This window comes from Tripterygium wilfordii, chromosome 3 (genome assembly GCF_013401445.1).
Source record: "Tripterygium wilfordii isolate XIE 37 chromosome 3, ASM1340144v1, whole genome shotgun sequence".
In the NCBI taxonomy this organism is placed as follows: Eukaryota; Viridiplantae; Streptophyta; class Magnoliopsida; order Celastrales; family Celastraceae; genus Tripterygium; species Tripterygium wilfordii.
In genome coordinates this window covers 2,938,495-2,962,506 of record NC_052234.1, presented here as the reverse complement: position 1 = coordinate 2,962,506, position 24,012 = coordinate 2,938,495, and the positions used below count along the sequence as shown (strand labels likewise).

The 24,012-nt window shown below is 35.2% G+C and overlaps 1 protein-coding gene across 2 annotated transcripts; it reads left to right on the top strand.

Moving 5' to 3' along the window:
* Window positions 1–17,109: 17,109 nt before the first annotated feature.
* On the top strand, window positions 17,110–23,585 carry LOC119989280. 2 transcript variants are annotated; one of them, XM_038834721.1, is made up of 6 exons: window positions 17,110–18,626; window positions 20,379–20,434; window positions 20,538–20,768; window positions 22,290–22,581; window positions 22,812–23,008; window positions 23,149–23,285. In XM_038834721.1, the coding sequence occupies exons 1-6, from the start codon at window positions 17,418–17,420 to the stop codon at window positions 23,150–23,152; spliced, it is 1,989 nt and encodes a 662-aa protein (XP_038690649.1). In that variant the 5' UTR covers window positions 17,110–17,417; the 3' UTR covers window positions 23,153–23,285. The 2 variants fall into 2 exon arrangements, with proteins under 2 accessions (XP_038690649.1, XP_038690641.1); XM_038834713.1 differs by having other exon boundaries at window positions 17,112–18,626; window positions 23,167–23,585.
* Window positions 23,586–24,012: the final 427 nt, after the last annotated feature.

The following is a 24,012-nucleotide window of genomic DNA, read 5'->3' as shown; positions in this document are numbered from 1 at the left end:
ATTTCTCCAGGATGACTTAGGTTTATTTTTTAAAAGAAAAGTATGAGATTTTCAATATATTCAAGAAGTTCAAAGTTTTTGTTGAAATTCAATCAGGCAAAATACTCAAGATGATTCGAAGTGATAGAGGTGGTGAATACACCGTTAGAGAGTTTAATGAGTTTTGTACAAGCAGTGGCATTCATCATCAATTGACTGTGGGATATGCTTCTGATCATAATGGTGATTCAGAACGCAAAAATAGGACTATCATGGAGATGGCCAAAACACTATTGGCAGGAAAAAGACTTCCCAAGTGGCTGTGGGCAGAAGTAGCCAATACCTCTGTCTATCTGCTAAATAGATGTCTTACCAGTGCAATGCAGGGCAGGACTCCTTTGGAAATTTGGTCAGGTACTAAACCTTTAGCCAAGTATCTTAAAGTGTTTGGAAGTGTTTCTTATATTCACATTCCTGATGTTAAAAGAAGCAAACTTGATAAAAAGTGTGAGATTGGTATTTTTCTAGGTTACAATAATCATTCTAAAGAATTCAGAGTATATAATCTGGAAACAAATAAGCTAGTTATTGCTCGTGATGTAGAAGTTGATGAGAAGGCAATTTGGGATTGGACTGAGAATATTATTACACATCCCACTAATGTTGAATCTGATACTTCGCAAACTAAAGTGGGAAAGGCATATGACTGTTCTGCTGGAGATCATGAAGGCCATAATTCTGTTGCTTCTAATGAGGACAGTTGTGCAGGGGAGGTAATTGAGCCAATCCCAGAAGATTATGATGATAGTTTGGGTTTTGAAAGGGGTTAGTCTGATGATGCTAGCTTTGAATCTCTGGTGAGGAAATATAGAAGCCTTATTGATATCTATTCTGAATCTCCAATGAGAAAGTATAGAAGTCTTAATGATGTCTAGTCTTGTAAACTGACCTCATTAGAGCCTAATAGTCCTTCAAAAGCCTTCAGGAATCGAGTTTGCTATTTTAACATTGAAATCCCTGGCACCCCATGAAAAGTTGTTTCATAACTCCACAACTCCTGTTTAAATAAATGTTTATAATCTACAAAAGATAAGTTGGTCATCAAATAAACGGTTATAATACTCATACATAAGTTTGGATACATAAGATACATAATGACTTGGCATGGTGATTAGGATCATGACTGTGCAATTTTAAAATTCAAAATCTCAAAAGGGAAAATATTATTTTAAGCTGGCTTTGTTATTTCCAATACAAAAACCTTCAAAACCTCGGTAATCGCAAGTGGAGAGAAACTTCCAAAATTATCCCAATATGTCGTCCATCACTCCTCCCCTGTTTAGACCTCCGGTGAGTTTTTTTCATCTCCGGTGATAATCGTTTGTGCTCACCGTTGTCGGCATCTCCGTGACAACCGTTCTCTGGCCTGGTCTTGCTGTAGTTCGGTTAATATCGACAAGCAAACCCACATCGAAGTTAAAGGTATGAACTTTGAGTGAATAATTTGTTTCTAAACAATTTATTTGACGTTTAATGATCTTTTTTACTCGATCTCATTGAGTAGGTAGAAAATAAATTTAATTACACTACCATTGTGTGGTGCCACCATTTTCATCGCTATCCGGATTTTCTTTGTCCCCGTCTTCAGCTCCGGAGTTAGCTTCCAAGTGAGGGCGAGGTGAGTACAGTTATGGGCGATTACTTTTAGGGCTTTTTTTGTTCACTATTTGGTTGGTGAGAAAATTATAGGGAAAGCAGTCTCGGTCTTTAGTTATAATCATGGACTGAATTCAGCCAACTAACTGTTAAAAGTGAATCTATAGTTGTATTTGTTAAGCTAAAAATTGATTTTTTTTTATTACACTACCATTGTGTGGGTATATAAATACACTGTCTATTTGAGAGGTTTAATGGGTTTGTTTTGCTCAGTTCCATTGTGTAGGTAACTAAAATCTTTGATTACACAACCATTTTGTGTGGGTATATAAATACACTGTCGATTTAAGCGTTTTAATGGATTTGTTTTGCTTTGTTCCGCTGTGTAGGTAGATAAAAACTTTGATTACACAACCATTTATTATGGGTATATAAATACACTACTGATTTGTGAGTGCTTGATTTTTTTTTTCACACTTCCATTGTTGAGGTAGCTCAAAACTTAGATTACACTACCATGTTGGTGGGTATATAACTAGACTACAGATTTGTGTGTTTGAATGTGTTTGTGTTGCTCGGTTTAGGTAGCTAAATTTTGATTACATTACCATTTTTAATAGGTATATAAATACACTGTCGATTTGTGAGTGATTGAATTCATGGATGCAAAATATATAATACACTACTGTAAAGTAAGGTCATTAATGATACAATTGGGTTGAATGGTTTACTTCAATTGGTGGGTGGGTTGAATTTGTTAAAACCTCCCCCTAGTGTATAATACATTAGTGTTTTGAAGAATGTATTGGTACAGTACAATAAGCATAAGGTAATTGGTTTACTTTTTGGCTTTAATGATTTATTTTACTGTATAATACACTACCAGTTTGTATAATACATGATTGTTTTTGCATAATGTTAATACTAAAATTTGTTGTTCTAGTATGGCCAAATTACAATACTGGTCTAATCTGCAAGGGATAGCGACATTATTAAGAAGCGTTCGATTGAAGAGTAGTCATAAAAAGTTTTAGCAAATGACACCTTTTTGGAGCTTATACAAAGTGTTGAAGAATGAGGAGCATAAGGAATTAAATACCAAGAAACATGATTTGATCGTACAAGACATTATTGGCGCCTACAACGATAAGCGTGGATCATTTATTCTTGGAGATAAGAGAGTTACTATTACAGAGAATGATGTTTCTTTGATATTTGGAGTAGTGTCTAGAGATATTCCATTGAAGATAGGCCGAAACAAGAAGCCTGATGATTGTGACTTTGTGAATCGAAGGTTTAATGGAATTGATATGATGAGATCGCCCAACATAAAGCAAGCAATTGACAATGATTTGGTGGGGGATACTGACGAGGACGCAAAAGATGTTGCACGTTTGTTTGTGCTATACACATGTCTTACTTTGTTCTTTTCAACAAGTGCAGATGCGTTACCATGGGCTTTAGTAAAATTTGTTGATGTGGTTGAGGACATGAAGAAATGGAATTGGTCGCAGGCAATCTTAAAGAACATTTTGCAATCAATTAAGAAGTACCAAAAGGAAACAAACAAAGTTACAGGTTGTGCAACTTTGATTTCGGTAAGTAATAACTACTTTGTGCGATTAGTACTTGATGTGTATTTACAGTGACAGTTTATGTGTATTTACATGCAGTATTGGTTTTGTGAACACACAACTATTTTCACCCCTATAAAGTCTGGCGTGTTCCCAAGATTTGAAAAGTGGGACGTAAGTGGATGGCGAAAGGACTTCAAAAAACAGTATATACGCACTTTGGTGGGGGGAAGGTTAGTTAATTAAGTAAATTTATCTACATTTAATTAAAACTACATTTATAATTACTTTGCCTATTGTATAGTGTATTTTTATGTTTTTTAGTTCAAAATACTTAAATACTTTACTTAATTATAATGTATTTGTAATGTTAGTTCACATAACTTAAATATTCTACCAAATTAGAATGTATCTATATTGTTTTGTTTCACTATACTTAAATAATCTACCAAATTATAATGCATTTATATTGTTTTTGTTCACAGTACTTAAATACTTTATTAAATTATAATGTATTTATATTGTTTTGGTTAACATTAATTAAATACATTACAAAATTATAATGTATTTATTTTTATTTTGTTCATATGTCTTAAATACAATACCAACTTAGAATGTATTTAACACATATTTTATATGCATCCGTTAATAGGTGATTGAAGGTGAATTGTCCGTGGATGAAAAAGAGAGAGAAGCTCTGCGGAATGATAGTGTGACATTGGAAGAAGGTTCTGATGCGGACACACCAAGCATTAGTTCAGTTCACAGTGATCCATCATCTGAAACTGACGATGGCAGTGATAATAATGTTGAAAAAAAATCCTGGAGGACAACAATCAATTGAAGCATCCCAAAGAATACAAGAATTGGAGAAAGAATTGAAGTCTAAAACGAATGCTCTTAAATTGCTCCGGGTTGAGAAGGATAAAGAACAAAGAAAAACTTTGATTACATTACCATTTTTGTTGGGTATATAAATACACTGTCGATTTGTGAGTGATTGAATTCGTGGATGCAAAATGTATAATACACTACTGTAAAGTAAGGTAATTAATGATGCAATTGGGTTGAATGGTGGTGGGTTGAATTTGTTAAAACCTCCCCTTAGTGTATAATACATTAGCATTTTGAAGAATGTATTGGTATAGTACAATATGCATAATGTAATTGGTTTACTTTTTGGCTTTAATGATTTATTTTACTATATAATACACTACCAGTTTGTATAATACACGATTGTTTTTGCATAATGTTAATACTAAAATTTGTTGTTCCAATATGACCAAATTATAAGACCGGTCTAATCTGCAAGGGATAGCGACATTATTAAGAAGCGTTCGATTGAAGAGTAGTCATAAAAAGTTTTTGCAAATGACACCTTTTTGGAACTTGTACAAAGTGTTGAAGAAGGAAGAGCATAAGGAATTAAATACCAAGAAACACGATTTGATCGTACAAGACATTATTGGCACCTACAACGATAAGCGTGGATCGTTTATTCTTGGAGGTAAGAGAGTTACCATTATAGAGAATGATTTTTCTTTGATATTTGGAGTAGTGTCTAGAGATATTCCATTGAAGATAAGCCGAAGCAAGAAGCCTGATGATTGTGAATTTGTGAATCGAATGTTTAATGAAATTGATATGACGAGATCACCCAACATAAAGCAAGCAATTGACAATGCTTTGGTGGGGGATACTGAAGAGGACGCAAAAGATGTTGCACATTTGTTTGTGCTATACACATGTCTTACTCTGTTCTTTTCAACAAAAGCAGATGCGTTACCATGGGCTTTAATAAAATTTGTTGATGCGTTACCATGGGCTTTAGTAAAATCTGTTGATTTTTTTTTCGCACTTCCATTGTTGAGGTAGCTCAAAACCTAGATTACACTACCATGTTGGGTGGATATATAACCAGACTGCAGATTTGTGTGTTTGAATGGGTTTGTGTTGCTCGGTTTAGGTAGCTAAAAACTTTGATTACATTACCATTTTTGTTGGGTATATAAATACACTGTCAATTTGTGAGTGATTGAATTCGTGGATGCAAAATGTATAATACACTATTGTAAAGTAAGATAATTAATGATGCAATTGGGTTGAATGTTTACTTCAATTGGTGGGTGGGTTGAATTTGTTAAAACCTCCCCCTAGTGTATAATACATTAGCATTTTGAAGAAGGTATTGGTGTAGTACAATATGTATAATGTAATTGGTTTACTTTTTGGCTTTAATGATTTATTTTACTGTATAATACACTACCCATTTGCATAATACGCGATTATTTTTGCATAATGTTAGTACTAAAATTTATTGTTCCAGTATGGCCAAATTACAATACCGGTCTAATCTGCAGGGGATAGCGACTTTATTAAGAAGCGTTCGATTGAAGAGTAGTCATAAATTTTTTTTGCAAATGACACCTTTTTGGAACTTGTACAAAGTGTTGAAGAAGGAGGAGCATAAGGAATTAAATACCAAGAAACACGATTTGATCGTACAAGACATTATTGGCACCTACAACGATAAGCGTGGATCGTTTATTCTTGGAGGTAAGAGAGTAACCATTACAGAGAATGATTTTTCTTTGATATTTGGAGTAGTGTCTGGAGATATTCCATTGAAGATAGGCCGATGCAAGAAGCCCGATGATTGTGAATTTGTCAATCGAAGGTTTAATGGAATTGATATGATGAGATCGCCCAACATAAAGCAACCAATTGACAATGCTTTGGTGGGGGATACTGATGTGCCAAATATATACATATATTTATGCATCTTTTACACCTAAGTTCATCCCATTTTGAGTTGATTAAGAGTTGATATTGCCTAAGAGAGCCTTATTTGCATATTGTAGGTGCCAAGAAAAAAAATTTAGGAAAATAGTGCAAAATGATTTCCGATCGATCGGAGCCATTCTCGATCGATCGGACCTGCCAAAATACCCAAAAACTCATGGAGACAGATTGTATTTCATATCGATCAGAAATATTCCTGATCGATCGGATTACTATTCACAACACAGCAAATTTCGCGAAAAAACTCCGAATTCAAGTGGGTCCGAACCAAAACGACCCCAACTTGTATGAGAAACGACATAGGAGTTTAGGGAAGTATAAATAGGTAGTTTTTAGGGTTTTAGAGGGACTCTCACACATTTTTACACATTCTACCACCATTGGAGATCTTGGAGCCACCATTAGAGCTTGGAGAAGAAGAGGGTCTACAAGGGGGTTTTCTCTCTCCTTTTTATATCCTAGTTTCTATGGTTGATTTCCTTTGTTTAATGATGTATTTTGCTTCCATGAGTGGCTAGATTTCTTACTAGGGTCTTAATGTAACCAAACCTTAAAGATTAAATAAACTTGGTTTCCTTATTTCTTGATTTCTCTCTCTCTCTCTCTCTTGATTGTCTATGGGTGTGATTAATACTTTTGAATGTTTGGCCATCATTTAATTGATTTGTTGCCTAGATTGAGACCAGAAGGAGATATCTAGGGTTTGCCTCAAGCCACAGATGATTTAGGGTGCATGAACCATAGGAATACAGGTTTGTGACTTATGTAATCGTTAAATGATTGTCATAGTTCTCAATGGGTTTTTGATATATTAATCCGATTGCTAGGAATAATGTGGATTTATATTGAAAATACGTTTGATGTGTCTAGGAATAGAACATTGAATAGGTTGAAAAATCGATTATCATTATAGAGAGAGGAATTAGGGATTAAAGGACCAAGGGAATTGAATTGGATAGGTGAGGTGACGTTAAGCACCCTAGTGCTTTTCATCCTTGATTTTATACTTGTGTTTGATTTGTCTTTGTTCTTTTTAATTATTCATCTCTTTATTACTTGTGCGATTTGTGCGCTTGCAATTAAATCCATATCAGATACTGAAGAGGACGCAAAAGATGTTGCACATTTGTTTGTGTTATACACATGTCGTACTCTATTCTTTTCGACAAGAGCAGATGCGTTACCATGAGCTTTAATAAAATTTATTGATGCATTACCATGGGCTTTAGAAAAATTTGTTGATTTTTTTTTCGCACTTCCATTGTTGAGGTAGCTCAAAACTTATATTACACTACCATGTTGGGTGGGAATATGACTAGACTGCAGATTTGTGTGTTTGAATGTGTTTGTGTTGCTCGGTTTAGGTAGCTAAAAACTTTGATTACATTACCATTTTTGTTGGGTATATAAATACACTGTCGATTTGTGAGTGTTTGAATTCGTGGATGCAAAATGTATAATACACTACTGTAAAGTAAGGTAATTAATGATGCAATTGGGTTGAATGGTTTACTTCAATTGGTGGGTGGGTTGAATTTATTAAAACCTCCCCCTAGTGTATAATAAATTAGTATTTTGAAGAATGTATTGGTATAGTACAATATGCATAATGTAATTGGTTTACTTTTTGGCTTTAATGATTTATTTTATTGTATAATACATTACCAGTTTGTATAATACACGATTGTTTTTGCATAATGTTAATACTAAAATTTGTTGTTCTAGTATGGCCAAATTACAATACCGATCTAATCTGCAAAGGATAGCGACATTATTTAGAAGCGTTCGATTGAAGAGTAGTCACAGAAAGTTTTAGCAAATGATATCTTTTTGGAACTTGTACAAAGTGTTGAAGAAGGAGGAGCATAAGGAATTAAATACCAAGAAACACGATTTGATCGTACAAGACATTATTGGCACCTACAACGATAAGTGTGGATCGTTTATTCTTGGAGGTAAGAGAGTTACCATTACAGAGAATGATGTTTCTTTGATATTTGGAGTAGTGTCTAGAGATATTCCATTGAAGATAGGCCGAAGCAATAAGCCCGATGATTGTGAATTTGTGAATCGAAGGTTTGATGGAATTGATATGATGAGATCGCCCAACATAAAGCAAGCAATTGACAATGCTTTGGTGGGTGATACTGACGAGGATGTAAGAGATGTTGCACGTTTGTTTGTGCTATACACATGTCTTACTTTGTTTTTTTCGACAAGTGCAGATGCGTTAGCATGGGCTTTAGTAAAATTTATTGATGTGGTCGAGGACATGATGATGAACGTTTAAGGAACGTTTTTTGGGCAGATCCGCGCAACAGGGCAGCTTATCATGAATTTGGTGATATCGTTACGTTCGATAGACATACCTAACTAACAAGTATGATATGTCATTTGCCCCTTGTCGAGCAATATAGTAATGCTTTGCTGAAGAAAATTGAGAAGGAATGCTAGGCAGATTTTGACTCAGCCAACAAGAAGTTAGTGTGTGTTACAAAATATGAAATGCAAATGCAAATGCCAAACATAGTGACCCACGTGAAGTTTTTAGAGCTTCAGAAGGAATTGAGTGGGGTGATGTATTACGGTATCAAATCAATGTGTACCGTTGAATTAGGCACACAATACATTATATACGAAGACATTTTTAATGGTGAATGTGGCAAGAAGAAAGTTATGTTCACTGTGATGTATGATGGACTTAACGTTGGGTGTTCTTGTTTGAACTTTGAGTTTAAGGGTATTTTGTGCAGGCATGCTATAACTGTCCTTCTGGCAAATGATGAGTATTTACTTCCGACACATTACATATTCCCGCGGAGGAGGAAAGATGTTAGAAGATGTCATTCTCGAGTGAAGATTGAAGTGCGTAAAACTTTCTTTATTACCGGAGTGTGTATATATATATATATATATGTTGATTTGAACATTGAAAATCTGAATAGAGTTTGGCTGGAGGCAATGGAAGAAGAGTTAAATCAAATTGAGAAAAATGAAATATGGTAGTTATGGATCTTCCTGCAAGCAAGGAGGCTATAGGTGTGAAATGGGTGTACAAAACAAAGTTAAATCATGATAATACAGATCAGAAATATAAGGCCAGACTAGTGGCCAAAGGGTACTCTCACCAATTTGGAAAGGATTACAAAGAAACTTTTGCTCATGTGGCTCGCATATAAACAGTTAGACTTATCATTGCTCTGGCAGCTCAAAAAAATGGAAATTGCACCATCTTGATGTAAAATCAGCCTTCTTGAATGGCTACCTTCAAGTCATTGTGCAACAGGCACCAGGGTTTATCAAACAAGGTTCAGAATCTCGAGTTTTTAAGCTGAATAATGCGCAAGCTCCAAGAGCTTGAAACAGTAGAGTGGATGAATATTTTACCAGTCAAGGGATCAAGAAAAGTCCTAGTGAATCTACTCTCTATGTTAAAGAATGAGGGAATGGGAGTAAATTAATAGTATCTCTTTATGTTGATGATCTAGTCCTAACTGGAAATGATGAAGGGCTTATAAAAGATTTCAAGAAGAATGTGAAGGATCAGTTTGAAATGAATGATTTAGGGCTCATGACATACTTCCTAGGTATTGAAGTTAACCAACATGAAGGACATGTCTTTATCTGTCAGCACAAATATACTCAAGAGCTTTTGAGCAGGTTTAGTATGGAGGAATGCAAGGCTGTAGCTACTCGTGTTGCATCTCATGAAAAGTTTTACAAAGAAGATGGGTCTTCTAAAGCTAATCCTGGTCTTTATAGATGTATGATAGGGAGCCTTCTCTATTTATCCTCTACTCGTCCTAACATACAGTTTGCTATAAATCTTCTCTCACAATTCATGCAAGCTCCTAGTCAGACTTATCTCAGTGGAGTTAAGAGAGTGTTTAAATATCTACAAGGTACTCTAGGTTATGGAATCCATTATTATCACAAACCTGGGGCTACTTTCCAAGGCTATTCTGACAGTTATTATGGAGGATCTCCTGATGATTTTGAAAGTACAGCTGTATATGTTTTTAATCTTGGCTCTGGAGCTTTTACTTGGCTCTCAAGGAAACAAAAAACTACAGCTCAGTCCACAGCTGAAGCTGAATATGTGGCTGGAGCTCTGGCCGCAAATCATACTGCTTGGCTCAGGTATGTTTTTGAAGATCTTGGTGAAAAACAGAAAGGGCCTACCAATATTCTTTGTGACAGTAGGTCTGCCATCTATATGTCTAAACATCATGTTTTCCATAGCCGTAGCAAGCACATTGGTATTAAATATCATGTTTTGCGAGAAGCTGTGAACAACAAAGTCATATCTCTATCTCATTGTGCAAGTGAAGATCAATTGGCAAACTGCTTTACTAAGGGTCTCCAGAAACTCAAATTTGTTGCCTCAAGGGCTAAACTTGGTGTGGGAGTGAAATAGCATCAGGAGGGAGTGTTGAAGCTAATGCCTTTTCTCCTTTTAATCTGTCTTTCATTAAACTATGTCATTTTAGTTCTTGTCAAAATCATGTCGTTTCTTTTGCTTGGCCTTTTAGGTCTGTAATGTTCTCTTAGTGTAAGTAAGTACAGGAAGTATTGTTGCTGCGGTTCTCTCTGAAATCTCATTATGCCTTGGTCTTTGATATGTCTTATTGTGATGGTATGTTGAGTGTGTTGATAATCTTACAATAAGAATATGGAGGGTTACAGTAAGAAGAGATACATATCCTTTCTTAGTTAAATCAGTGCTTTAAGAGTCTGCAGCTTGGTGTGAGTTTTGATGACAGATATGTTGCTGGAGTTCTGTGTGCTATTGTCTCACACCTTGCTGATAATCTTGTGTCTTTTCCTCAACAATGCCAAGGGAGCAACTATTGGTAATGTGAGTGTTTATTTCACATTTCTGTTTTCTATATAGCTATATATGTATGGATTTATGTATTTCTTTTCCTATGATTTGAACTCCATTGATTTCTTGGGCATTACCTACTGCAGGATGTGAAGAAGCTTAGATTGTGGGGTCTTTTTACCCGTGGCCTCCCTCTTCAGATTGTTATGATTGGAACACTTACTGGGGATATATAATTCCTTCAAAGTGTTTGTTGGGCTGTAAGTTCCAATCTTTATTTGTGTAGTTTGCTTTGTATTCGTTTTTCAATTCCTTTCCTATTTGAATTGTTTTGTTCAGCTTACGAAAAAAATGTTGTTTTGTTCATCTATTCAACTTGAAATAATGAGGCGTGTCTATCACAGGCCAACCACCACTGGTTCGGTTAATTAGCTCATATATATGATGTTAGAATTCCTCTTTTATCTGCACGAAGCTTTAGCCCTCAATGGATATTGAGTTTGAACATTCTCCCGAGTGCTTAAATTAGCATTTTTTTTTGCATTGAGTCTGAATCAAGAGTGAATACAACCTTATTTGGAGTTGATATTATTAATTTAAGAGAACCTCGACTACCCATCAACTTTGTCTCTCATTTCTTATTCCTTTTCTGCTTAAACAACCTACAATAGAATATGGTTATGAACTGCAGCTACACCAAGAATTTAGAACGGATGGGCTTTCACTTCTCCGAGAAAGCTGTTTACCCTGCAGTTTGAGTGGTGGTTGTTTCGCTGTTCATGGAGTTGCTGGGTTTTTTTACTCAGAAATGGCACACTACTGGAGGTCTTGAGACAGAATTCGAGCAAATATGTCACCATTCAAAATTGCATCATTTATATCTTTCCATAATTTATGATTAAATAAATTGATTCCAAATTTGCTTTTGCTATATTGTACCACCAAGTCAAATAATTATTTGTCACCTTATTTTCAATTTTTTCCCGAAAAACGAGAAATGGAAAACATCGGTCTTCTTTGTGTTGTAACTAAAATAAAAAGAGAAATTTTATTTGTACACCATCAAAATAATAAGTTTTTAAAAGTTTTTTCTTTTACACATATATTCCTATTTATAATGACATATAAACCCTTTACTAAAAATAAAAAATTAATAGATATTTACATATTGAATTAGAAAATACTAAATTTACACAACAATTTAGTAAAGAATCTTCTCATCTTTGCGAAGGAGATCTGTGGCTGCAGATCCTTGGCATGATCTTGAGATTGGTACATTGGGATGATCCTGTTGCACTTTCGTAGTTAAATGCTTTAATTTCTTAAAGTAGATCAAGCAATCTAATTATGTTGCCAATTTTTTCCTGCAGGACCTGGATCTTCCATGAACATCAATGTTGTAAGTGTTCTATCAGACTTCGTTGTCAAATATAGTTGTATAAATAGCCTTAGATCCGAGACTTATCAATCAAGTGGATGTGCAGATCACAGACTTTAATTTGACGATTATAATTTTCTTCACTTAGGAATTAGATGCATATGATAAACACAAATAATGTATGTGTTGGCTAGATCTTCTTGAACTCGGTGGAGGGTTGTGGATTTTGTTTATTAGTGGTGTAAACTTTGACAACTTCATATTTTACAAGTAAATGACACTTTGGTCTATTTATTAAATTTTGGGGGTAAATTTCTACGGTTGGAGTAGGTGGTGTAAACTTGGTAGTTAGATGTGTTGAAAACATGCAACTCGCGGAAGCGTATAAGGATCTCATAGACATAAACGATAACTAGACAAGTTTCAAAAATTTCTTATCAAATACTAATCACCATAGCATAAACTATATATCAATTAATTGCAAGTAGATCATTTACCTTGAGATCTCTCTGATTTGATCTCCAATAATCAGGAACGAAAGATGAAGTCAGCGAGTTTGTTACTAAGCTCATACCTGCGGATCTTCCACCGTATGCACCAATTCCCAAACTTGGATTGAGAGGGTGGTCTTTTTTCTCAAAAAACTTGAAGAACACAAACCAAAACTAGTGGGAACGATTAGAGAGTAGAGAGTTCAACTGGTGTCTCAAAGCTTGTGTTAAAAAAACACATGTACTTATAGGGTTAGGCCACAAATAGGGTTTTCTCCCTAGATGGGTCGGCGCCTATCCCTCTCCCTCTCTTAATTTCAGTCCGTTTTGGTTTTCCTGTATCTTTTAGTATTGGGCTTTTGAGCTACAGTGGAGACCAACTAGGAAAAATAAAACATGGACTTTCTATGAATTTTAATTATCAGCCCAAACCCATGTACATAATTATAATTCATAAATTATAATATATTTCACTAAAATATTATAATTGCACTTGCTGTTTTATCTCAAATTAAATCTGAGCCTTTCGTTTTACTTGTTCATAAAATTCCTCACGTTAAGTTACAGATACCCGCCAATTAAATATGTCACGGACATATAATATTTAATTGACATTTTTAAATATTTCCTTGAACTTACCGCTTAACTTATTTGAATGTGTCGAATTAATTAAAATCCACCTGCAGGGTTTTGACACAATCTCAAATCCTATAAGCATTCTCAAGAGGGTATCATCAATACATAATTGGACATGAATTTTATTAACAAATTATTTTTCATCGTACATGTAATGTGGTGACCCAACTCACTTGGTGTTTGTTGGCCTGTACAAAAAGACCTCACCCTTTAGTAAATCAAAGTCTCGTACATTAAATGCACATGCACTAATAATCTTTAATAGATTAAAAATATGAACAATTCTATAACGTGTGTGAGTGTACAATTTTCCATATAGTCAAACTCGGAAAATTGACTCACACGTAGTCTTGATCAACACACTCCGATTGTGCTGGTATAGTAAGTTCAAGCTTTGCAGCTCTTCGTAACCAAGAAATGTATACTGAAATATCACACCACAGCCAAGCCGACGGTTTGTTCAATTCTGCCTTAGTTGTGATCACTTACTTATATTCGATAAGAACTTATGAATTGATCTTTTGTGTGCGAGCTTAGACTCTACACACCAATTCATATATCATATAGAATAAAAGACACTGATGCCAATATGTTTTTTCTCATTTTAAATGCTAATATATTTTATTCAAATAAATAAATCGAGTTTGAATATTACATAAAATAATATTCTTTAGCATATTATTCCTATCAAGATAGTGTGAAAATAAAATTTATCAAATAAAAAATACCATAAAAATTAATCCAAATTCACTCAGGTCACGAATATAGACCATGGCTGAGTGTGTGCCTGCTTGACACGTTCAAGATGATATTAAATCAATGTTATAAAAATCATGTCAGACATTGCTTCAGGTGAGGGAATGAGTCATTGGTTCACTAATTCAACCAATGTGTCGATCGAGCTATAAATTTAATTAAAAAAGTAAAATTATATTAATATTAAAAATAAATACAGTAATAATATCATATGATCATCCATTAAAAGTTTAAGAAATTAGAAAATCAAGTTCACATCACATATCTAATACAGAACAATACATCGAATATATATAGAAATCAACTTTCACATCGTAAATTAACAATATATAATAAATAATTCAAAATTCAAAAAATATTTTGAAAAACCGTCCGGTTTTATCGCCATAGTTCAATGATCATAAAATCGTTTTGACTTTACATGTTTATCCAAATATCTTGCAGGAGTGGTATTTTACTAGAACCGTAACAACGCCTAGTGACCAATACATCCCTTTACGCAAAGGCGGAGTCAAGATTTGATATTGGGGGACTGTTAAAAGTTTATAGGGGTCCGAAGGCAACACCCCTGGAAATTTTTTTAGGGCTATTTATAACATTACATCTATTTAATTGACATCACATGTTATTAAGATTAACTGATTAGACATTTAGGTTTACCGATAGTTGAGAGTCTTGAGACGAACTTACGAAACAATACGGACATAGTTTTGCAATTGAACTATCATGTTATTCAACTTGAAATGTACAACGGCTATGGTCTTTGAATATATACAAGCTTTGTATGAACTATGTTGGTTACTAACACAGATTTAGACAATATAAAAAATAAACAAAATATCATTTATGGTGCTTTTGGTACGAGGGTAATGGGGTGTAATAGTTACAAGGGTAATTAAATTTTAAGTTTATTTATGTTTGTTATGTCAGTATAACTTTTACTCCTGTAATAAATTTTAGTAATTGAGCTTATTTTTTACACATAACGTTTACTAGTGGGGGGACCTGGGTAATAAAAAGTAATGAGAAGTTTACTCCAACCTATTATCCTTTTAAATAAAAAATTTTAAAAGCTCATAAGTCATATATACACATATATATTATATATTATATATATGTATATATATACACGTATATATTATATATTATATATATTTATATATACACACACATACACACACATATATATACACACACACACTCACATATGCACTGTCTGTGTGTATATACACACACACATATATATACATACACACACATATGCACTGTCTGTGTATATATATACATATATATATATATACACATATACATACACACATATATATATGCATATACATATACATAGACACACACATATAAATATATACATATGCACTGTCTGTGTATATATATACATATATATATATAATACACATACATATATACATATACACAGACAGTGCATGCACTGTCTGTGTATGTGTGTGTATTATATATATACATACATATTATATATATATATAAATATAAATATAAATATATACATATACATATTATATATATATATATAAATAAATAATGTCGGGCTTGGGTCGGGCTCGGGCTGAGCCAAAATTGGCCTGAGGTGTCTGGCTTCGGGTTGGGCTGACCCAAAAAATGGAGCCCATGCCCGCCCAAGGGGTCGGGCAGGGCCGAGCTCGGATCTAGGCCCGCGGGCCAAATGATGACCCCCACTCTTGTGTTACGTCTTTGTCATGGATTTGAATGTTATGAGATTATTTTGTTGAAATTGTTAACAATTGTTATTATATATATATATATATATATATGTCTGGCTGTGTGTGTATATATATGCATATGTATCTATATTTTTAAATTTTTGGTACATGATAGTCGTAACAATAAAAAACATAATCTCACTTTTTTCTAGTTTGGTTCATTACAATAATAACAAACAAGGGTAATGGTATTACACCAGTAATGTATAGTCGTAACAAACAAGAGTAATGAATACTTGGGTAAATTTTACCCTTCTTTACCAAACAAGGGTAACACTTATTCTCCATAATTATTATTACCCTTGTAACATTTACATGAGTAACAAATTATACCCCCAAATTCTTACCCTCTTACCAAACGCACCCTTAGATGTAGAAAAGCTGGGATGTTTTTATAATGAGAAACTAAAGAACATGCATACCCATTTCAATATGGCCCAAGTAAGGATTTGATGGAAGGCAAGGTGAAAGCCCAGCTTTATCCACATAAGAAGCCTAATATAATCGGAAGACGAAGATCTTTCTCCAATATGTTGGGATTAATTTCTTAAATGTATAAGTACATAATTATTTTTACCAAAATTTTGAGAGACTACAACCTAAGGTAGTGCCCTTACATACGCCGTTACTTTTATGGTTAGTTGACAGTGTTCGATATTAATAACACTGAATCAAATACATCATCTATCGTCATGCTTAAGAGCTAAAAATCAACCGCAAAATGATAAATTGCATCCCTCAACTATTGATCGGGTTTCTTTTCGTTTCTTAGCTCTTTTTTTTTTTTCTCCTTCTTTCATCCCCAACTATGAGAAAATACCTTGTTTGTCCCTCGAATAAATCTGGCGATGGAAAAATCTAACGTGGCGTCTTGTTGTTCGTCAGATCATATTTTTCCGGCGTACCACTTAGGTGCCACACAAGCATTTCCCGATCCCAATCTCACTTGAATGATGAAAATGGTACTTTCCAATAGTTGAGTGATGAAAATGAGAGGAAAAAAAGTTTATGGACGAAAATGAAACTCGCATAACTAATTGAAGGACGGAAAAAAAAAAACCTTTTTACCAAAGATCAACTTATTCAAGCCCACTTATATCCATCCACCCGAATCATCACAATCGTTAGTGGATTGCATTGACTTTTTTAAAATCAATTTCGACTCAGCCTAGTTGGGTAAATTTACTTAACTCTTGAGTCCTATATTAGCGCTATTTGATTCTTATTTACATTAAAGCCCTTCACTATTCACTTAAAATAACGTGCAAGGTGGGGCCAAAAATATCTTCACGGGCCGGCGTCACACTACTGTGTTCGGTTTCGCCGGTTGAGCTGAGCTGTTGACCGAGCCTTCATGTCATGTCCTCACGTTGTTGACCACTTCCTCTTGTCATTTCTTCGGTTAAACCTCTCATAATCTCCTCCATAAAACCCCTCCGGTTTCTTCGTTTCTCTCTTGAGTCTCGACCATCTCCTTTCCATTGCTTTCTTCGCTTTCCGGTTTGTCGTCCTCCCATGGCATCTTTGTCTTTTTAAAGTAATCTCTCTTTTTAAATTCAATCAATGGGCTTATCCAACGGAGAACACGCCGTCGACAGTGAGAAAGGGAACACGCCGGAGAATGAAGTTGTGGCCGGGAATAAAATCAACGGGAAGCTTGAGCAAATTTCGAATGGATACGTTCACTATTTGCATTCCGATTCTCAAATTTCAAACGGCGAGAATCGTGTAGATGAAGATATTCAAGACTCTGATAATGGTGTTTTTCAAGCGCCGGAAGACCTTTTGAAACGAGAAGAGGAAGAGTTATCGGAAATCGAGATGGAGAAGAGCGAAGTAGAAGATATCGTTGTTAACGATTCGGAAACGAAACGACTGCTGGAAATAGAAAATTTCGCCCCCGAGATTCGCGAGAATCATGACATAACCGTTGAGAAAGACATCAGGGGGCATGAAGGGATTGAGCAGCCTCTTGTGCAGCTCCCGAAGCCAGAGGCACCACCCGGCGTATCCATCTCAACCACACCGCTTCCGTATAACGAAGACGATTCGAACAAGTTGATACGATCGCAATCCTTGACGGAGAATTTCAACGTCGACATGCCGGCGATCGGGAAGTTTATACGAGAGAGAAGCAATAGCATATCCGCGGCGATCGCGAAGCGTTTGTCGTCTCTTAAAGATAGCGGTGACTTTGACGATTCGAAAATGAACTCGGTGGACTCGGAAGTGACAGAGTTCAACATCTCCGGACTCAAAGTAATCGTCAAGCTCAACAAGGAAGACGAAAAGCTGAAAGGTCGCATAAGCTTCTTCTCAAGATCCAACTGTAGAGACTGCACCGCAGTTCGCACGTTTTTCAGGGAGAGAGGATTGAAGTTCGTTGAAATCAACGTCGACGTTTATCCTCAGAGAGAGAAAGAGTTGATTGACAGGAAAGGCAATTCACAGGTGCCGCAGATTTTCTTCAACGAGAAGCTGTTTGGAGGTCTTGTGGCGTTGAATTCCTTGAGGGACAGCGGGGTTTTTGAGCATAGGTTGAGAGAAATGTTAGAGAAGAAATGTCCGGACAGTGCCCCTGCACCGCCTGTGTACGGGTTTGATGATCCGGATGAGGAGTCAGCGGACGAGATGGTGGCGATCGTGAGGGTATTGCGTCAGAAATTACCCATCCAGGACCGTCTGATGAAGATGAAGATCGTCAAGAATTGCTTCGCAGGGGCTGAGCTTGTGGAGGTGCTGATTCATCACCTGGACTGTGGCAGGCGGAAGGTACGAATTTTACTGTTGTTTCAATATGTCAGTTTGCTTGATTACCTGTGTCGCAAAAAGAAAACGTACTCCACATTTTATCACCAATAAAATATTTGACCTTAGACTTGCATCGTTGACCAAAATTGCTGACTCTATTGACTTTATGTTTCGAATAGAATAATCAATATAAATTATGAAGTGGTAATAATAATTAAAAAATTAGAAATATAAAAGAGTCTCAAATCTCAATTTCGCTTGCTTTCTATGGCAAAACACTAATGATGGCAGTCTCCCTAGAAATACATAAGGAAATTATAATCCGTTTATTGTATTCCAGATTAACTCAGAAGAAGACAGGGCAGACAAACACAAAGTGAACTTTTGTGTAAAAGAAGTCCTGTTAAGCGTAATAAACGTCATTGAATTGTGTAGTTAGTTGGGTGGAATCATTAACCAAGAATGATGGAAATGATAATGGTAGTTTGTGGGTGTCCATTGCAGTGTGGTCTATTATTGGGTCCACTTTAGGATTTGATCATTTATTCATTTAGGACATGACTCCCCTTGATTTTTTTTCTCTGAGGAATCTGACAACAACTGCATTTGGTTAATAAACTAACAGCAAAATTGTGCCCACAAGTTGACCAAATACCGTGGACTTCCCTGCTTTTGTTACCAAACCCTGCGAGCTACACTGATTCTTTAAGAAGTCTGAAACCACGAATATCCATCTGTTTTGAGTCCTGGACTTGTTATCATGAGAACAATTTCAATAGTTGGTTGCCCTTCAACTTTCGTCTTGTAAAAAAAGTGAACCCGTACAGTTATGACTTGGCAATTTTTTTTTCCTTCTTTCGGGCCCCATTTGTTAAACTTTGTTTTTCCTTTTCATTTATAATGAATTGCAAGAATTTCCACTTGGAGTAGTTTTTTTATTTGAAGTAAATAATTAATGAGTTTCCAGATCTATATTGCATGATGTAAACACTTAGGTTGTAATTAGTTCATCACAACCCTTCTAAGAATTTTTCTACATGTTCTTTTCATTATAAAACTGCTATTGTCCAAAATTCTGATTTTCATTCAAAACTCACTCCTTTTATGTTTTAAATTCTTTTCCCTGGGTTTGGAGAAAGAAGCCTTTTTTGTTTTCCCTTTTCTCCTGAGCATGACAATCACCGATTAAAGGAATTCCATATAATATGAAAATGAAAAATGCACTAAACTCTTAGACATTTGTTTAATATCTTTATTATCGTCATTCTGGATTTTCTTTGGCATCATAAACATTTCCCGTATTTCTTTATTTAATCATAGTGATCAAACATAATATAGTGAACATCTATTGCCAAACCGATTGAAAAGTCAAACCAGATTAGATGGGATCTTAGCAAACTAGTAGCTGAACTAGAAGATTCTGTACAATTTTAGGTGACCATTGAGTACAACAGAAAACATATGCTGGACTGCTAAATTTAGTGAGTTCAAGTTAAGGTAGACTGTAGTTCAGATTTTGAAATTAATTTTGTTTCCCAGTACTTATTTTTTCAAAAGTTGAAGTTATTTTAGTTTTGGGAGGTGATTTGCGTGTAGTATCATTTTTTCATAGCTTCCGTATCCAACAGTATTCGTGCTGTTGAACTGTGTTTCACTATGAATACTGGGATCTTCTGAATCATCCGATTGTACAAAATACAATTTGAAATGTTTGGATCTTGAACGAAGTTCTTTTATAAATGATGATATTACTTTGTATGACAACTCCTGTAGGCCGTTGATATTGGAAAGCAGATAGCAAGGAAGCACTTCATCCATCATGTATTTGGGTAAGTCTCAGGATATATGAACCTATATGGTTGTTGGTTTGGTTTCTTAAAGTTTACAAGTTCTTTTTTTTCTTATGTTATGTTTCAACTTTCATGTCAATAGGCAGAATGATTTTGAAGATGGAAACCATTTTTACCGTTTCCTAGAGCATGAACCGTTTATTCCCAAATGCTACAATTTCCGAGGATTTACTAATGATAGTGAGCCCAAGCCAGCATCTATGGTTGGTCAAAGTCTCACCAAAATAATGGCTGCCATACTTGAGTCCTACGCCTCTGACAACAGGTGCCATGTCGATTATACAAGCATCAGCAAGAGCGAGGAATTCCGAAGGTATGATCTCAATTCATACTCTTCGTACGCTTCCTTTTTATTCCTTTATTCCATTAGACAGTTCTGAGTTCTGACCAAATGAGAAATATTTGATCATCTTAGTTCTATTTTTAATTTTGAGCTTTTAAACTTGATCTACTGTAAGCAGCAAAAATTTCTGTTAGCAAATTTGAATTGGCACAGTTGGTCACCTCTCGAAGAAGAACCAATTACGTTCTGGTGTCTTGAAACCTTTTCATTCAAATGGATCTAATGGAACAACTAAGATTGTTAAGAGGGCAGTCGATGAGTTCATTTTTGCTTTGGTGTTCAGTGCAGTGAGGGTTGGTAGGATTAGTCCTAGGAACAGAAATATTATTTTAAATTTATCAGTTGAAAATGGCGAAATAGATCGCCATTGCTGTGTATTTATGGAAAGTGAACTAAAATTTATTGATATAAATGCTGTTTAATCTGTTCATGGATTATAGATGAGGTCATGGACATCTACTAGGCTGCAAAAATAAGTGTGAAAGATTCTTTTCTTTTTTTCCTTTTTAATGTGATAATTGATATGATAGGAAAATCAATTAATTACGTGGAGGGACCATCTTCATGAGTGGGGGGAGAATTTCACTTGATTCTAAGACTCTTTCCCCTCTTCTTTGGCATACATATAGGAATAACTAAATACACTCACACAGTCACACACACATATATGTATGTCGGTGTGTTAAGTGCATATTACAATAATTGCACTAATGTTTCAGAACTTCTAGTGAAAATTAAACAATACAAATATAGAATTGTATCATAAATGGGAATACCATATAGTCTCTGTGAATCATGTGGTTACTGCGAACTAATGTGGTATCATCATCTATGCAAGAAGCCCTTTCATTTTAAACAGTATTTCTTGGATGTATCAAGCAATATTATTAGTTGGAGAATGTACGAGAGCCACGGAACTGTGTTTTAAGGATGAGTTAGTTTGTTTTTTTTTTGCATGAAGATGTGTTCGTTTTCTTAATTTCGGATGTGGTTTTGAGTAGTTATATTCTGATGCTTGCTCTTTACTTGTTGTTTAATTTGTCTGTATTTTGTTGAGAGACTATGGCGCAGAGTTTAATCGTTCTTTTCCTTTTATTGTTGAGGCATTGAGTATGACCATTTAAAAGACATAACAGTTTGTTTAGGATCCAGTAGCTCTTCAGTAGGGAATTCCACTGTTCCTTAAGTGGACTGTAAACTTATATCATGTCACGCACCTCTCAACAAATTAATTGGGACATGTTCAAAGCATCATATGATTTGTTCGTCCAAGAGTCCATAAAAAACCCTAGGGGAACAAAAACTGTGGAGGAATTTGTTGTATTTTTGTGCTGAGTCCATTTAAGGATGCATTTGTTCATTCTCTTGGAATTTACGTTATTTATACATATTCCATCAAAACAAAATACCTAGCTTCTGAAACTGCCAGCATAAACGAAATCTTTTAAGCACGGTAATTCTCTAAAGGATTCTTCTCTATCATTTGTGCAGATATGTAAATTTGACTCAAGATCTTCAAAGGTTAAAACTCCTTGAATTGTCATCTGACGAGAAGTTGGCCTTCTTTTTGAATTTGCATAATGCCATGGTGATCCATGCTGTAATTAGGATAGGGCGTCCTGAAGGGGTGAATGATAGTAGATCTTTCTTTTCTGACTTCCAGTATATTGTAGGAGGGTATCCATATTCCCTCAATACAATAAAGAACGGTATTCTCAGAAGCAACCGGAGAGCACCCTACTCCTTGGTCAAGCCCTTTGGTACCGGAGACAGGCGTTTAGAGGTAAAGAATTTCCATCGGTTTACTTTCTGAGAGAACTATAAGTTAATCAAATAGGTATTTATGTCCATCCGGAAACATATTTTTCTATTTACTCATCCAGATGGAAGGATACAAAAACATTAAACTTGTTTTTCTACACATTTTAACGAAGCAGAAAAATAATTTACTCATCAAAACAACTCTGTTAATGGAAGCTCCATAGGCCTTATTTTTGTGATATTATATTGCAGATCGCTCTTCCTAAAGTGAATCCATTAATTCATTTTGGACTTTGCAATGGAACAAGGTCGAGTCCTATAGTAAGGTTCTTCACACCCCAAGGGATTGAACCTGAATTACGGTATGCTGCAAGAGACTTCTTTCAAAGGAGTAGAATGGAGGTGGACTTGGGAAAGAGGACAGTTCATCTCACACGGATCATTAAGTGGTGAGTGATAAGAGCATGCCTTATTCTAAAGATATTTTTAATCTCTTTTCTGCTTATATAAACTATTGACTAGGAAAACCATTACAGTAGCTTCAAACAATATGTGATTGTTTCTCTCATTCAATTAATTGGATTATTAGTTAATTTTTTCGACACAGGTTCAGTGCTGATTTTGGGCAAGAGAAAGAAATCCTGAAATGGATCATCAATTACTTGGATGCAACAAAGGCTGGTCTTTTAATGCATCTATTGGGTGATGGAGGGCCAATTAACATTGTGTACCAAGACTACGATTGGTCTGTGAATTCCTGATCATTACAACTTGTCTTTCTATTGGATATGCTATTGAGAGAGAGAGAGAGAGAAAATTGGATTGATATCATATAGTATAGAAGAACCTGGCTTGACCATTGAGCAGAGGTTTCACAGAGGAAGATATAGGAATTTTGAATTACAAGGATTGGATATTTTCTTTAATATTTCTTCTCTGTTGAATTTCGGGCAACAAATTTACATCTGGGAAAGCGAAAACAAACTCCAGTTATGTGGAAACGTCTCTTCCCTTTTTCCTGTTTTTGCATGGTGTCTGAGACTCCCCACTCGGATGCGGAGTGTATTCCAAATCAGCTTAGGAATGGGTTCATAGGTATATATTTTGTGTAGTTCCAGTGCTGGAAAGTCATCATAGTTATATAAGAGTTTATGAAGGGTTTTGGAAGCGATGTTTTGAAATAAGTCCTGTTGATGACAAAATTATGTACGGGGGTTTTTACTCATATGCACAAAAATTCAAAATTGTATTCCAACAAGGACAACCTAAAATTTTTTTTTAGAAAAAATGACAAAGTCTGCCAACTTATCAAAATACCCTCCCTCCTCCTTTCTCCTTCTTCCTCCTCCTTCCTTGCGCCATCATATCGAAAGATGGCCATCCGACCATCGTTTTCGACGAACAAATTACCTAAATGAAGCTCTAGGTTAGCTCGATCAAAGCCCAGTCATCA

Bases quoted from the DNA above. Each gene is read 5' to 3' on its own strand.
- LOC119989280 (XM_038834713.1), top strand. From the start codon at position 17,418: ATGGGCTTATCCAACGGAGAACACGCCGTCGACAGTGAGAAAGGGAAC. The intron at 18,627-20,378 runs GTACGAATTTTA...CAACTCCTGTAG, and splicing joins TGGACTGTGGCAGGCGGAAG to GCCGTTGATATTGGAAAGCA. The intron at 20,769-22,289 runs GTATGATCTCAA...TCATTTGTGCAG, and splicing joins AAGAGCGAGGAATTCCGAAG to ATATGTAAATTTGACTCAAG.